Source organism: Selaginella moellendorffii, unplaced genomic scaffold (genome assembly GCF_000143415.4).
Source record: "Selaginella moellendorffii unplaced genomic scaffold, v1.0 SELMOscaffold_0, whole genome shotgun sequence".
Lineage (NCBI taxonomy): Eukaryota > Viridiplantae > Streptophyta > Lycopodiopsida > Selaginellales > Selaginellaceae > Selaginella > Selaginella moellendorffii.
Window position 1 is genome coordinate 3,697,287 of NW_003314261.1, and position 13,887 is coordinate 3,711,173.

At 48.6% G+C, this 13,887-nt stretch overlaps 4 protein-coding genes and 1 long non-coding RNA gene across 8 annotated transcripts; 3 read left to right on the forward strand and 2 right to left on the reverse strand.

Moving 5' to 3' along the window:
- Window positions 1-755: 755 nt before the first annotated feature.
- LOC9656195 (HEAT repeat-containing protein 6) lies at window positions 756-5,779 on the forward strand. The gene is made up of 27 exons (XM_024671112.1): window positions 756-1,110; window positions 1,166-1,249; window positions 1,308-1,474; window positions 1,525-1,735; window positions 1,788-1,849; window positions 1,902-1,971; window positions 2,020-2,349; window positions 2,424-2,503; window positions 2,580-2,631; window positions 2,682-2,835; window positions 2,891-2,978; window positions 3,047-3,143; window positions 3,194-3,281; window positions 3,333-3,415; window positions 3,468-3,644; window positions 3,696-3,926; window positions 3,975-4,070; window positions 4,125-4,219; window positions 4,267-4,330; window positions 4,390-4,465; window positions 4,519-4,592; window positions 4,636-4,791; window positions 4,846-4,919; window positions 4,980-5,086; window positions 5,145-5,260; window positions 5,325-5,402; window positions 5,459-5,779. Exons 1-27 carry the CDS (start codon window positions 964-966, stop codon window positions 5,645-5,647), a joined length of 3,246 nt encoding a protein of 1,081 aa, XP_024526880.1. The 5' UTR covers window positions 756-963; the 3' UTR covers window positions 5,648-5,779.
- On the reverse strand, window positions 5,706-7,370 carry LOC112345121. 4 transcript variants are annotated; one of them, XR_002991955.1, is made up of 8 exons: window positions 7,270-7,370; window positions 7,191-7,214; window positions 7,076-7,129; window positions 6,584-6,982; window positions 6,326-6,494; window positions 6,158-6,246; window positions 5,909-6,075; window positions 5,706-5,861 (listed from the first exon to the last, which is right to left on the reverse strand). It is a non-coding gene; the product is annotated as an uncharacterized LOC112345121 (long non-coding RNA). The 4 variants fall into 4 exon arrangements; XR_002991953.1 differs by having other exon boundaries at window positions 6,158-6,491; XR_002991954.1 differs by having other exon boundaries at window positions 5,909-6,072; window positions 6,158-6,494.
- A 2-nt stretch (window positions 7,371-7,372) lies between these two features.
- Window positions 7,373-9,931, forward strand: LOC112345095. Its single transcript, XM_024671136.1, has 3 exons — window positions 7,373-8,123; window positions 8,185-8,260; window positions 8,320-9,931. Exons 1-3 carry the CDS (start codon window positions 8,082-8,084, stop codon window positions 9,834-9,836), a joined length of 1,635 nt encoding a protein of 544 aa, XP_024526904.1. The 5' UTR covers window positions 7,373-8,081; the 3' UTR covers window positions 9,837-9,931.
- A 60-nt stretch (window positions 9,932-9,991) lies between these two features.
- LOC9632025 (uncharacterized membrane protein YuiD) lies at window positions 9,992-10,921 on the reverse strand. Its single transcript, XM_002960977.2, has 5 exons — window positions 10,752-10,921; window positions 10,536-10,692; window positions 10,417-10,467; window positions 10,260-10,352; window positions 9,992-10,211 (listed from the first exon to the last, which is right to left on the reverse strand). The coding sequence occupies exons 1-5, from the start codon at window positions 10,907-10,909 to the stop codon at window positions 10,140-10,142; spliced, it is 531 nt and encodes a 176-aa protein (XP_002961023.2). The 5' UTR covers window positions 10,910-10,921; the 3' UTR covers window positions 9,992-10,139.
- A 103-nt stretch (window positions 10,922-11,024) lies between these two features.
- Window positions 11,025-13,486, forward strand: LOC9656196 (ATP-dependent zinc metalloprotease FTSH, chloroplastic). Its single transcript, XM_002960338.2, has 5 exons — window positions 11,025-12,357; window positions 12,416-12,662; window positions 12,722-12,905; window positions 12,956-13,127; window positions 13,197-13,486. The coding sequence occupies exons 1-5, from the start codon at window positions 11,095-11,097 to the stop codon at window positions 13,416-13,418; spliced, it is 2,088 nt and encodes a 695-aa protein (XP_002960384.2). The 5' UTR covers window positions 11,025-11,094; the 3' UTR covers window positions 13,419-13,486.
- The last annotated feature ends 401 nt before the right edge of the window (window positions 13,487-13,887 follow it).

The window sequence follows — 13,887 nt, forward strand, 5'->3', positions numbered from 1 at the left end:
AAAATGTTGTAAGTATTGAGATACCTGATGATCATCAAGAAAAAGAGCAACATAGTACAGCATTTCACGCGTAAGCTTTCACGAACAACACAGACTAGTACTCCCAGACAAGGTAGAAGAAGAAACCATACGCTCAAGAAAAAATCGAAAGCATTGGATACTGCATACGTGATGATCATCAAGAAAAAGAGCGACAAATCGCCAAGCACAGCATTTTCACGCGTAAAAAGAAAACTTCCAAGACAAGGTAGAAGAAGAAAACCATTCAATCAAGCAAGAAAAAAAATCGACTGCTTTGCTATCGGGAAGAAACGAAGATTTACCTGAGCACAGTGACCCACTGTGAGCGCCTTGAGCTGCCGATTTTGCTCCTCCAATTGCCTCCTCATGGCATCAACCTGTTCTCCCATCCCCACCGCCATTTCCACCACTTGCCTCACGCTCGCCTGATGCTCGCTCTCCCTCCTCTCCTGATCCAGAGCCGCCATCTCCCTCCGCCGCCGCCGCGCGATCCATGGCGGCTCCAGCGCCTGGAGGGAGGAAGACGAAGAAGCACAAGTACCTCCCCTCACCACCAGCGCCGATAATCCATCAGCCTCAGCGTAGCAGTCCAAATTCCTCCTTACAACCTCGGCAATCCGGCTGAATCGATCTGCGCGACTCGCCACAGCCGCGACGGTGGTGTCGTCCGCCATAGCCTTAGTTCAAATCTTTCCTTGCGCTCAAACAAAATAGGGCAATCCGGACCGCTCGCTTGTATGGGGCCAATCCTAGCCATTGGTTCTGGGAGAGTACGATCACTAGAAGAGTAGTGTTTGATGATCGCTGGAAAGATGGAAGAGAGCACCTTGATCATGTCCTTCTCCTCGATAGCTCGCTTTCCTCCATCTCCATATGTGCTCGCGATGCCATGGAATTAGGGTTTATATTATGGAGCATGGCTGAGGCGCTGCGACGGTGGCAATGGCCTTCCCCAGCGCGAGGATTAGGGCTTGGCGGAGCGCATTTGGAGGCCTACGTCGCGGATTCGACGAGGCCGCTGCTGTGCAGGAGATTCTGGGCCAGGCGCCGGCGCTAGCGCGCTCGTCTCTCGAGATTCCATCGCAAGAGGTGTGTGTATTGGATTATAGATCGTCTACATTGTCCCCTGTTCGATCTTTCTCAGGCGCTGGGAGACATCTTGGCGCTGTTAGACGCGGCGTCCAAGTTCGTGAGTGACAATGTGGCCCTCAGCAAAGCTTCCATTCTGGTAATCTAGTTTCTTTGTGTTGTTGTTTCCTTTGGTGCGATGTTTCCCTTTCTTCCAGGTGGTGGATTTGATATCCTCCGCCCAGCTCGAATTTCGAAAGGAGTCGGCTGCTCAGGTTTTTAGTTTTCTTCGCGGAGCGATTGAGCAGGGAGTGTCGAGCATCCAGAAGGCTGGCCTCGAGAACCATCCTTGCGATCACGTCTTTGAGACTGTCAACGCTCTTGCGTAGGTTCTTTCGCATTTCGTTTTTCCGTTTTAAAGCTTTTTTGTTTCAGGTTCTTCGTTCACGGTCATGGACAGCATCTATCATCCGACGAAGCAAACGCTCTTGTGCTCGGACTTGTGCCGTTGGTGGCGTCCACGCGCAACTCAGTCAGAGCACGTAAAGGAGGGCGATTTGATTCCAGCGTTTACACTGCTATTGCGAATGTCTTTACTCGGGCTGGATCTCTTGTTACCAAAGATACCTGGCAAAAAGTCGTGCAGGTTAGCCTTGATCAGTAGAAAATTTGTAGGTAACCACTCGTGTCGTCGCCAGGCTTTTCGCAAAGTGCTGGACCAGGTTGGAGTTGAACTTTTAGAAGAGACCGCGGCTTCCAGGTTTGTGAACTAAGTACGGTGTCTTTCTAACCTGATTCACAATTATGTGCAGGTATTACGCCGCAATCTTACGTGCCCTGCATATTGTTTTCTCTGATGCTAAAGCTCCCCTTGATGACAACGTGAGTATTCAAAGCCAGGTTTTGGTTTTCGTACTGATTTTTTAGCAGATCGGTGGTTTTGTGGCCGTGCTGCGCATGTTTGTGTCATACGGTCTTCCCGGAAATCGCACTCGAGCTTTCCCCGATGCAACAGTCCCATCACCTCGAAGTTCACAGGCAGCACCTCAAGAAGTTTTGAAAGGCAAAGGCAGCAGTTTGTACAGGCCTCCACATTTGCGTTCTCGGATGCAAGATGGTGGAGAGTCTAGCAGTCCAAGCTTGGACTCAGACAAACGAACGCTATTTTCAGATTCGGAACAAAGTGATAACGATAATTCGCAAGAGACTGACCAATTCAGAAGCTCGAAGGCTCGGACAAACGCAATTCTTTGTATCCAAGTACGCAGCTATTCTTTTAGGTTGTTTTGATTTCTTGTTTTATTTTTATTTTTTATTTTTTTTTGCTTATGCAGGCCATAGCTCGAGCTGACCCGAAATCTCTGCATGCACATTGGACGTTACTGCTACCAACTCATAACGTTTTACATCCACGGTAAGTTAATCGACTTAAAATCTTATTTTTGATTAATAAACAGGTTTGTAACTCAGTTTCATCGTGGATAATGCAGTCTGTATCAACCAACATTGGTAACAACACTAATTTTTGATCCAGTTTCAAAGGTACATATTGGTTTTTCTTACGTTTGAAATTGAACTAGCGCGTAGTGTAGACCCGTCTTGCTGCAGCGTCTACGATTTCTGCTTTATTGGAAGGTCCAGCCAAAGCTTTTCTCCAAGTAGCAGAGTACAAGGACTCGGGAAAAGCCGGCTCGTTTACAACATTGTCCACATCCCTTGGGCAGATCATTGTCCAACTTTATACAGGTACATGCTCAGGATTTGACTTTAAAATGGGGCTTACTGGATCGTCATTTCTTAGGACTGCTTCATTCGGTTTCAAATGAGTCTCAATCTGGCGTTCTTGTTGCGATATTAAAAGCCTTGTCACTACTCGTATCTTCTAGCCCGTAAGCTTTCTTTGTTTCATAGTTATCTTCTCAAAATATTGTTTTTCTTTTGCTACAAAATTTGACAGATTCGATCGTCTTCCAATAGGAGTACTGAATGACGTTATCAACACTGTACACAAAAGAATATTTGAGCTTACACCCTCTTCCGATCAGACACTTTTGGTGAGGAAGTCTGCAGTTGTCAACATGACTGATTCTTTTTCAATGAGCAGGTTCCAGGACTTAGCTGTTTGTCTGTAGCTTTGGCGGCTTCTTCAGGATCGTCACAAGTCTTGAGCTCTATACTCGAGCAGAATCAAGGTGAGGCTTGATTATTTGTAGTTAGCCATTTGCTAATACTAGTACTTGCAGTTTCTAAAAAGTCAGTACTAGCAAATTTAATCTATCTTGCAAGAGCGTCACCATTTTCAGGTGTTCGTATCGAAGCTCTCCAGGTAAAAGGTTTTCTGTGCTCATGCATGTTGCCTCACGTCTAAAATTGTGTAGGCATTGAAGGCTGCTGTCCACAGTCACTCTACTTTGGCTTCTCTTTACTGGAATGAACTAGCGGAGGTGGTTCACGAAGTCATAGAGCATGAAAGCGCTACACATATTACTGAGGTTCCATGTCCAGTCGGGAATTTTCGGGCCGTGGATGAAAAAACTGTATATCATTCGCTAAAGGTACACGGGAAGCATTTGGTTTTCGGGTTTGTGATCATTGCAAAATGGCAGCTTTTAGACGAGTTGCTGCGAGTGTTATCTGGTTTCAACGGTGCAGACGATATGTTCGACTTTCCAACAACATCGCCGAGTCCGTCTTTGGTGCCTCAACCAATAAAGCTGCTAACTGCTACTGGAAGAACTGTTCAGAATGTCCCCGATAAGCTCGATCCTGCAGCATCTCAGTGGCTTGAAGTCATGAATAAGTTTCTTCCACTAGTACTGTACCACGGTACCCCTATGGTTAGTTGTTGCCGTGTTTTTTGTCCTCGTGCTCACCACGGCTTACAGGTCCGAGCAGCTGCATTAACCTGTTTTGCCGGTCTAACACCAGGCGTCTACTCTAACTTATCAGAGAAACACCAGGAGTACATATTGTCCACTGTCGTAAGCAAACTCTGAAAATTCCGCGCGTCTTTGTCTGATTCTTGTTCTTTTCAGATAAATGCGGCTATTAGAGATGATACAGCATCTGTACGCTCGGCAGCTTCCAGAGCAATTGGAGTTTTAGTGGGCTGTAGTGAGATCGTTGAAAGGTGGTCTAGCTGCTTGCTTAGTTATTCTGCTAACAAGTTCCCTCCAGGAATCAAAGATTAAACTCCGTCGTTGCCACTATCCAGGCTGCTATCTCAGATGCTGCCTTATCGGTTAGTTTCTTTTTGCCCGTGATTAACTCCACAGCTGTAACTAGCTGAAAATGATGCAGGTACGAATCACGTCTTGCTGGGCTTTAGCAAATATCTGTGACGCCTTCTGCAAAAGCTTTGAAAATGGATTCCCATGTACGTATGTCCATGTTAATGTATTGATGCTTCTTATGCTGCTTTTATAACAGCTATTGCCCGTGACTCGAAATTATTGACTACTTTGGCAGAGGTTGCACTGAAGGCAGCTAAAGATGGAGATAAGGTAGGTGGTTTGTGTATGCAGACAAACTCTGAAGTCTTTCCAGGTCCGCGCAAATGCCGTCAGAGCATTGGGCAACCTTGCGAAGTTTGCAGACTTCTCTGACGGCGTTGCGACCGATGAAAACCGGAGTCCACCACTTTTATGGCTGGGGCGCATGGTCCAGACGCTGGTGTCGTGCATCACAACAGGCAACGTGAAGGTATTTTGACCAGCGTTTATTGCCTCAATTGTGCCAGTCACGTGCTTTTTTCAGGTTCAATGGAATGTGTGCCACGCACTCGGTAATTTATTTCTCAACAGAACCATTTCTCTACCAGAGATGCCATGGTGAGTTTGTTGGTTTCGTTTTCACTACAGTACCATAACCAGTGTTGTCTTCCTCAACAGGTCTTCTTCGGTGTTTAGCATCTTGCTGCTGCTTTTACGCGATTCTGGAAACTTCAAAATCCGTATACACGCGGCATCTGCATTGGCTGTTCCCAGCTGTCGGGATGGTAATGTGAAATCTCCAAGTGTTTTATCAATTGCTAAGACTTTGGTTGATGGATGTAGACTTTGGCGAATCCTTTGGTGATGTCCTTCACGGGCTAGTCCATGCGCTCGAGTCACTAGACTCTGGCAAAACTGCGCCATCGAGTTTTAAATACATGTCAACACTATCAGAGCAGGTCTTTCTTTCTCCTTTTTAACCTCTCTTTCTTTCCCATCAACTTTTGATTGCCGATTTTACAGCTAGACACAACACTCCTCCAAATCCTTTCATATGCAAGCCCTGAGGACTACTGCTCGCTCAAGGACTTCTTACACAAGGTGAGCTTTTTCCAGAACTTACATCTCGCAAACTTAGTGCTTCTGTTTGTGACTAGCGTGCGGCGTTTCTACACGGCTGGCTACATTCCTTACTGAGATCGCCGGCACCAAACTTAGAAGGACTCGAAAGAGTGAGTACGAAGCAAACGCAGGCTCTCCAAGCAGCTCAAGCGCTGGGCAGCTTGTTTTCCAGTGGAGGAGACAAAACTTTACAGGAGAGATTTGAGAACCTGCGAGTAAGCTGACTCGATCGAGCCAAACCAAAAAAAATATCCAAAGTCTGTCCATCCAGAACGAACCAGGTAGCAAACACAGTGATTGATGTAATGGAACGTAACTTTGATACAAGTCTCGGATAAAAGCATGGATATTTTCGATTTCGCCTTGTCTCTGATGATTGTTCCGGGGTCCATATCCTAGTAATCTGGAGCTAGCCTCGGCCAACTCTCTGCAAAAATCCTGCTAGAAGAGATTTCATCCTTCTTTTTCTACGCCAGAAAGCGAACCTTTTTCTTGGTGTTGCTTGCGTAAGAGGACATTGTGTACCCGCAGTGGTGGACGTCTCGCGTCGGGAATAAAAATCATAGCCGCTGGATTCTTTCTCCTCCCAGCACAGCGCACCCCTCCAAGCGTAACAATCGATGGCGACGTATTTGGCCGGCAAATAGCGCTGCTGCAAGAACCATCGGAGAAGAAGACGAGTATGTGTCTTTAGCGGCTGGAAACAAAGCCAACAAGCACAAAGCCAAGCTTACCCGGCACTCAGCTTCCAAAGTTCTGTCCGGGACCAGTTTGCGCTGCGAGGCTCCCATGATCCCACACACAACAGTGAATGCGACAAAAGCTGCGTAGAGTTTTTCGAAGTGTTCACTTAGTCAACAAGAACATCAAAGCCGAGAGAGAAGCAGCCCCAGATACTTTACTCTCGGCTCGGGTCGGCGTCGTTCGTGTCCACCTCCGCCGCTTAAAGGTTTTCTAGGCCACCTCTGCCACTCCGGAGGTACGCAGAGTGTCTTTCTCTTTCCTTCCTTTTTTTTAAAGCTTTGAGCTTTAATTCCCAGGAATGCTGTGTCCCACCGCTGGCTGCCGCTGCTGGGACGAAGCACAAAAAGCAAGTGTCCGAAAGCACAAGAAAAAATGTAAGATAAGACACAAAGCTTTCTCCAAAAGCCTTTGCTTACCGGGTGGTTCTCCGCTTAGAATTATACGATCGACAAAGTGGTCCCTGCTTGAGGCGGCAGCTTGATTTGTGGAATCGTCCTCAGTGAGCTGAAGACACAAGGCAAGGAGGCTAAAGTATTAGCCTTTGGTTGTTGCTGCTGGGCTCCGGACCCCCGAAAACAACGTTTGAGGTTTCCTAGGCGCAAACCATGTGAGCCCGCTCTATAAAATAAAGACCGCCTGTGTAAGTAGAACGTTGGGGAAGCAATTGCAAGAAAGAAACCTCGTGTGTACCCCATTTTCTTCATTTTTTTTTTCTTGGCTGGCTGGTAATAGCAATCAGATCTCGTGGCTTGCACGCGTACGAGTGGCTGGCAGAACGGGCATGCCGTACGCCTTTTGTTTTCTCCACGTTTGCTCTGAGTAGATAAACATGCCAAGAATTAGCTAATAGCTAAGACAATCAGATCTAGGAGGAGACGCGCTATAGAAAAATAAAAAAACGTACGTACCAATGCAACCACCGCACTGCCGGGACTCTAAACAACGTCCTTGGTAGTAGAAACCTGAAAAAGTAGAGCAGCCACCTCAATCAATGTAAAAGGAGATAAAAAAGCAAGCACTTACCTCGTTTAGTGCTCCAGTAAAGAGCTAAAATCACCACAAAAGTTCAGTAAGTCATCACTAACTATATGTATAGCCTTACCTCCGCGTTGCTAGCCTTTGACGCGAGCTTGTTGAGATTCATTCCTCCTGCGTTTGGGATTCGCTTGCCGGTGGCAGCCTGGAAAGGCCAATGAGTACCTCTCAGTGTGGTATACGGAGCAGAAAAAAGCCAGCCCGGAATGACATGATATTTTGGTGACTTGCTCGCTGCTTCTTCTCGTCTTCCCTTCCGCCCCCGCGTTTCTGCTATACTCTCTTTTTCTAGCGTCACGAGCCAGCCGCTCATCCACTCGCTGCTCGCCACCACTCCAGTTCCCTGCACCGCTGCTGCTGCTGCTGCTGCTCAGCTCCTGGAATTGCCACTCTTTCTTTGCTTTCACGACTGCCTCAGCTCCGCTCAGTCCCAAAAGCACGCCTGGAAGCACGGACTGTCGACCATCAAAATACAGCTTCTCCCTGATCGCTTGCTAGGCTCTTGCAGCAGTAGGAGGAGGAAACGACTAACTTTGAGTGAGATCAGCCCCTTATTCTACTCTTCCTCTTTCCTCGGTTTTGCTCGGTCCTTGCGTAGCTTAGGAGCTCCAGCTAGTGCACTGTGGCCGCATTGCTTTTTCTCCTTTCCAGGTTGTCGATGTGAAGCTCCTTCCCAGAGTGTGCCTGCCTCCTGCGCTCTGATATATACTCATGGCTTTTCTTCCAAGGCTCTTGCTCTAGCGCCTCCATTCTATAAAACATATCGTGTCTGTACGACAGTTGCTTCCTGAGTCGCACAGGAAACGCATCCCGCTCGGCTTTGATAGTCGTCTTCAAATCCAGAATCTGCCTTCAAATCTATGTGTTGCATCTTCTACAATGACCAACACCATAGCCACCACCACCACCACCAGCATGCAGGTAAGAAGAAGCAGGTCGTCCTCGAACTCGTTTTTCTGACGCATAGCTTGAAAACTTGCAGACCGTGATACTCAAAGTCGGATTGCACTGCGAAGGCTGCGAGCGGAGAGTGAAGAAGGCACTGTTTAACGTCAAAGGTGAGCTATTGCGAGTGATCTTCAGTGTGGCCTCCTCACACATTGCTTTCTTCGTCCAGGCACCGCCTCAGTTGATGTAGATAAAAACAGAGAATGGATCAAAGTAACCGGATTTGTCGATCCGTCGAAGCTCTTGAAAGCGGTGAAGAAAACTGGGAAGCCTGTGGAGCTGTGGAACTATCCAAACGGCAACGGCAACAAGAACCTGTATGGATCTCAGCCTGTCATGACCACCCCGAGCAAAGCTTCGAAAGGAGGTCCGAAGGGAAACAACGGTAACAAAAGCTTCCAAGGCAGCAACAAGTCGAACGAACACGACCGTTCCTTCCATCCTCAGCCCGAATACTTGTCTGAAGCCTCCGACTACGAGCATTCACCCAAAATGCAGTTTTACGGCAAGGACGGCGGCAAATCCGACTTGTATGGCGATTTCAAGTCCCCCAAAAACCAGATGTCCGACTTCTACAGCGATCTCAAGCCCCAGAAAAGTCAGAAGACCGACTACTTCGGCGATCTCAAGCCTCAAAAGAACCAGAAGTCCGACTTCTACGGCGACCTCAAGCCTCAGAAGAACCAGAATTCCGGCGGCTACGGTGATTTCAAGTCCCCCAAGAGCCAAAAGTCCTCCGACTTCCACACCGATGCCAAGCCCCAGAAGAACCAAAAGAACCAGAAGTCTGACTCGTTCTTTGGCAGCTTCAAGTCCTCCAAGAACCAAAAGTCCGACTTCTACAGCGATGCCAAGCCTCAAAAGAACCAGCAGAAGTCCGACTTCTACGATGACATCAAGCCTCAAAAGAACCAGCAGAAGTCCGACTTCTATGGCGATGCAAAGCCTCAAAAGAACCAGCACATGTCCGACTTCTATGGCGATGTCAAGCCTCAAAAGCACCAGCAGAAGTCCGACTTCTATGGCGATTTCAAGTCCCCCAAGAACGAGAAGTTTGATCACTATGGCGAATTCAAGTCCCCGAAGAGCCAAAAGTCCGAAGGTTTCAAGTCGGAAAAGAAGGCCAATTACAAGGTCGATACCCGGTCCGAGTACGATGATCTCTCACATTCTGGCTCGGAAGACGACAGTGACTTCAGCGACAGTGTCAAGAAGCCCAACATCCGTTCAGGCTACGATGACGAGAATTCCACTGGACTTTATGGTAATCATCATAAGCAGTCCGGCCACGAGTTTAAAAAGTCGGGATATGGCGCGTCCACCTACAACAATGAGCACAAGTCATCAGGCTCCACTTACAGCAATGAGCACAACAAATCACCGTACATGGATACCTCTCGCTTTGACGGTGATCGAAAGTCCAATAGCAACCAGAAGAAGCAAAAGTCGCAGGTAGCTCCGAAGTATGTCTCGTTCGAGGATGACTACGAGCAGCCAAGGTATCGACAACAACCTGAAGGAAATTACCGAAATCAGGACCGCGGACATGAGCAAAAGTTCTATACCACCGAGCAGAGCTACCACCCAGGTTACAGCTACGCGTACCACGACCGTGTTCCTCCTGCCAACACTGGATTCAGTACTATGTTCAGTGAAGAAAATCCCAATGCCTGTTCAATCATGTAAGTTTATTCTTCCTCTTCAACAGTCAGCTTTTCTTCCAGCTTATACATAACTTGCCTGCCGTTGCCCTCGTATTTGCGATCGCAGTTTTTCTTTCATTGAGTTTCAAATAAAACGTTCGAGTAGATTATAGTTAAAAAGATCTTGTCAAGCCTTCGAAAATAAAACACGCAGATCCATTAAAAGGCAATCGTTTTACAAGTACCTGAATCAGCTGAGATTCTCGCAGACCTCGCTACGTGAAAATTGGTATCACGTTAGCACAGATCCACTCGTAATCAGAAGCTTAACAATATATACCACCGATCAAACTCCCAGTAAGGATATCAAGTACAAGATGTAGGCGATGATGCACCCAAGAGCAGCACCGGCAGCAACCTGGGACAGAAAATCGATGCAGAAGAAACGAGAAGTACGCAACGTTACCTGTGGTGGAGTATGTCCAAGAGGCTCTCTCAAGGGTCTAGAGTCTGCCAAAGGATGCTCCGGTGGTAGCTCAAACACTATCTGGTTCAACACCTGGATCACGCAAAACTCTTTCGGAATGAGCGAAGAAGTGACTCGCAAACAAAAGCACTTTTACCTCGGCTTGCCTCCCAGCATGAAACCTGACACTAGACGCATCGTACATAACCTGGGAGAAAAATAAAAAAAGAAGAGAAAGTTCACATATTTCTCGACGTCAACGAGGAAGAAACTTACTATGCTCGCCAAGACCAGCGCAATCGCAAAGAGAGATCCTCCAGTGCCGTCCCGGAGCCCAATCGCAACAGTGAGCCCGATCACAGTGGCGGAATGCGACGACGGCATTCCCCCCGATCCAGCCATTCTCTTCAAATCCCACCGCTTCTCCTTGTACCTGCGGACCTAGCACCGAGCGCATTGATCCTAGGGATCGAAAACCCCAGAAATCCCTACCAGGTGGTGACGATCTTGAGCGATTGCGCGGCCACGAACGAAACGAAGGCTGCTACCAGCGGCAGATTCGAGAAGGAAGAGTAGGCCGATGGAACAGCGGCAGGATCGAGCGATTGATCCGCAGCTGCCACCGCGCCTTCCATCGCTCCCCCTCTCATAATTTATTTAGGGTTCTTCGCGAGAACAAGCATCGTATTTACTTAGGACGAGCAAGCTAATCTAATGTCGAAACTAATCTCGCGGCTTAACAGTCCCTGGCCAGCAAGGGTCGGTCTCGTCTTTGTGGCTCCAAAGAATGACACGAAGATAGATACCCACATTTTCTAGGGTTCTTCCAGCAGCTATGGCGGCATCGGCGTCGTGTGCCTTGGCGTTCCATCCGCTTCTACAAGGTACTAGCGCTACTCGCTTGAGACGATCGGCATTCACACCGCACAAATCTCCTCCCCAGCAATGCATCGTCATCGCTCGCGCTTCGCAGTCGAAATTCCCGGCGGCGACGCTGGCATCGGTTGTTCTAGCAATCTCTGGCGCCACTCCCGCCATGGCCGTGGACGTCCAGCCTCCTCCAGCCCCCCAGGCACAACAAATCGAGCAGACTCCAGCGGCGGGGTCGCCATTCTCGCTCATGGAAGCTCCGCCGGTGGAGGCCCGGAAGAAACTCGATCTTCCAGAGGGGAACCAGTGGCGATACAGCGAGTTTTTGAACGCGGTGAAGGGAGGGAAGGTGGAGAGAGTGAGGTTTAGCAGGGATGGCAGCGTTCTCCAGCTCACCGCCGTGGACGGGCGACGAGCAGCAGTGATCGTTCCAAACGATCCCGACCTGGTCGATATCCTTGCCATGAATGGAGTGGATATCTCGGTCTCGGAGGGAGAGTCCGGCAACAATCTCTTCAACATCCTCGGCAATCTCCTCTTTCCACTGCTCGCTTTCGGAGGCTTGTTCTTGCTCTTCCGGAGAGCTCAGGGAGGCCCTGGCGGTCCCGGAGGCCTTGGAGGTCCCATGGACTTTGGACGATCGAAATCCAAGTTCCAAGAGGTTCCAGAGACGGGGGTTACATTCGCGGACGTTGCTGGAGCCGACCAGGCAAAGCTGGAGCTCCAGGAGGTGGTCGACTTCTTGAAGAACCCGGAGAAGTACACGGCCTTGGGTGCTAAAATTCCAAAAGGCTGCCTGCTCGTCGGCCCTCCAGGGACTGGGAAAACTTTGCTAGCGAGGGCTGTTGCTGGTGAAGCCGGTGTGCCGTTCTTCTCGTGCGCCGCCTCTGAATTCGTGGAGCTCTTTGTCGGTGTTGGAGCCTCCCGTGTAAGGGACTTGTTCGAGAAGGCCAAGGGGAAGGCTCCATGCATTGTGTTCATCGACGAGATTGATGCCGTCGGCAGGCAGAGAGGTGCTGGCCTGGGTGGTGGAAATGACGAGCGCGAGCAAACTATCAACCAGCTGCTCACTGAGATGGATGGTTTTTCTGGGAACAGTGGAGTCATAGTTTTGGCCGCCACGAACAGGCCCGACGTGCTCGACTCTGCTCTCTTGAGACCTGGCCGATTTGATCGGCAAGTCACGGTTGACAGACCTGATGTGGCTGGACGAGTGAGGATTTTGGAGGTAAAGCTGCAGTTTTGATAACGTTCTTACTTACGTTTTCCTTTTCTTTTCTTTTCAGGTCCATTCTAAAGGAAAATCCCTGGGCAAGGATGTCGACTTTGAGAAGATCGCAAGAAGAACTCCGGGCTTTACCGGCGCGGACTTGCAAAACCTCATGAACGAAGCGGCCATCCTGGCGGCCAGGAGAGATCTCAAAGAGATTAGCAAAGATGAGATCTCTGATGCTCTGGAACGAATCATCGCTGGACCTGAGAAGAAGAATGCTGTGGTTTCGGAGGAGAGGAAGAAGCTGGTTGCTTACCACGGTAAGCAAACTCTCACTTTTAGTTTCGTCGGGGACTTACTCGAGTTTTTGTTGGAGTAGAGGCTGGCCACGCACTCGTTGGAGCACTGATGCCCGAGTATGATCCAGTCGCGAAAATTTCCATCATCCCCCGGGGTGGAGCCGGAGGTTTGACATTTTTCGCACCCAGCGAGGAGAGACTTGAGTCAGGTTTATACAGCCGAAGCTACTTGGAGAACCAGATGGCGGTGGCTCTTGGGGGAAGGTACGTGATCTAATCTTCCCATTTTCTTTGCTTTAAGCGTGCGATTCCAGAATCGCGGAGGAGGTGATCTTCGGCCCCGAGAACGTCACCACCGGAGCTTCAAACGATTTCCAGCAAGTGTCGCGGGTTGCACGCCAGATGGTGGAGCGATTTGGATTCAGCAACAAGATTGGCCAGGTCGCTCTCGGTGGCTCTGGCGGAAATCCTTTCCTCGGCCAACAGGTTCTTGCGCAAAATCAGAAACAAAGTAGAAACTGAAACTTACTCTCTTTCTTTCTTTGTTCTTCGCAGCTTTCTCAGCAATCCGATTACTCCATGGCCACCGCTGACGTTGTCGACGCCGAGGTTCGCGAGCTCGTCGAGTCGGCCTACGCTCGAGCCAAGCATCTCATCACGACTCACGTTGAGATCTTGCACAAGCTCGCCAATCTCTTGATCGAGAAAGAGACTGTGGATGGCGAGGAGTTTTTGAGCCTCTTTGTGGATGGAAACGCGGAGCTTTACTTGGGATAGATTCGCAAATGTAAAGTCATGAGAACTTAAATAAATAAATAAAATTAAACCCTTAGGCTAACCGCTAATATATACCTTGTTACGAATTTCTCTGGCTTACACGGGACAGTATTCGAACCCCCAACCTTAGCAACGGGACAAATCTTATGGTTTGCGGTATAGCCAAGGGGTCCCTTGGGTAGCCATTACAATTTTCACGAAAAAAAGGCTTGACCAAGTGAGTAATCTTTTGGGTTAAAAAATAACATTTAGCTTCAGTTGTTTTATCCCTTATAATCCATATACTTTCTGTCATATATATGAATTTACAAGTTTGAACTGGAGTAGCTTGTGAGCCATTACCCATGAAGGGGTGATAATTACATTGTAAACTCTCGTCATATGTAAACATATAAAGAGAGCACGGGATGATTGCATTCAAAAGGAATGCTAAAAACAGATTTGTATTTGGATCTAAACACCGTGAAGC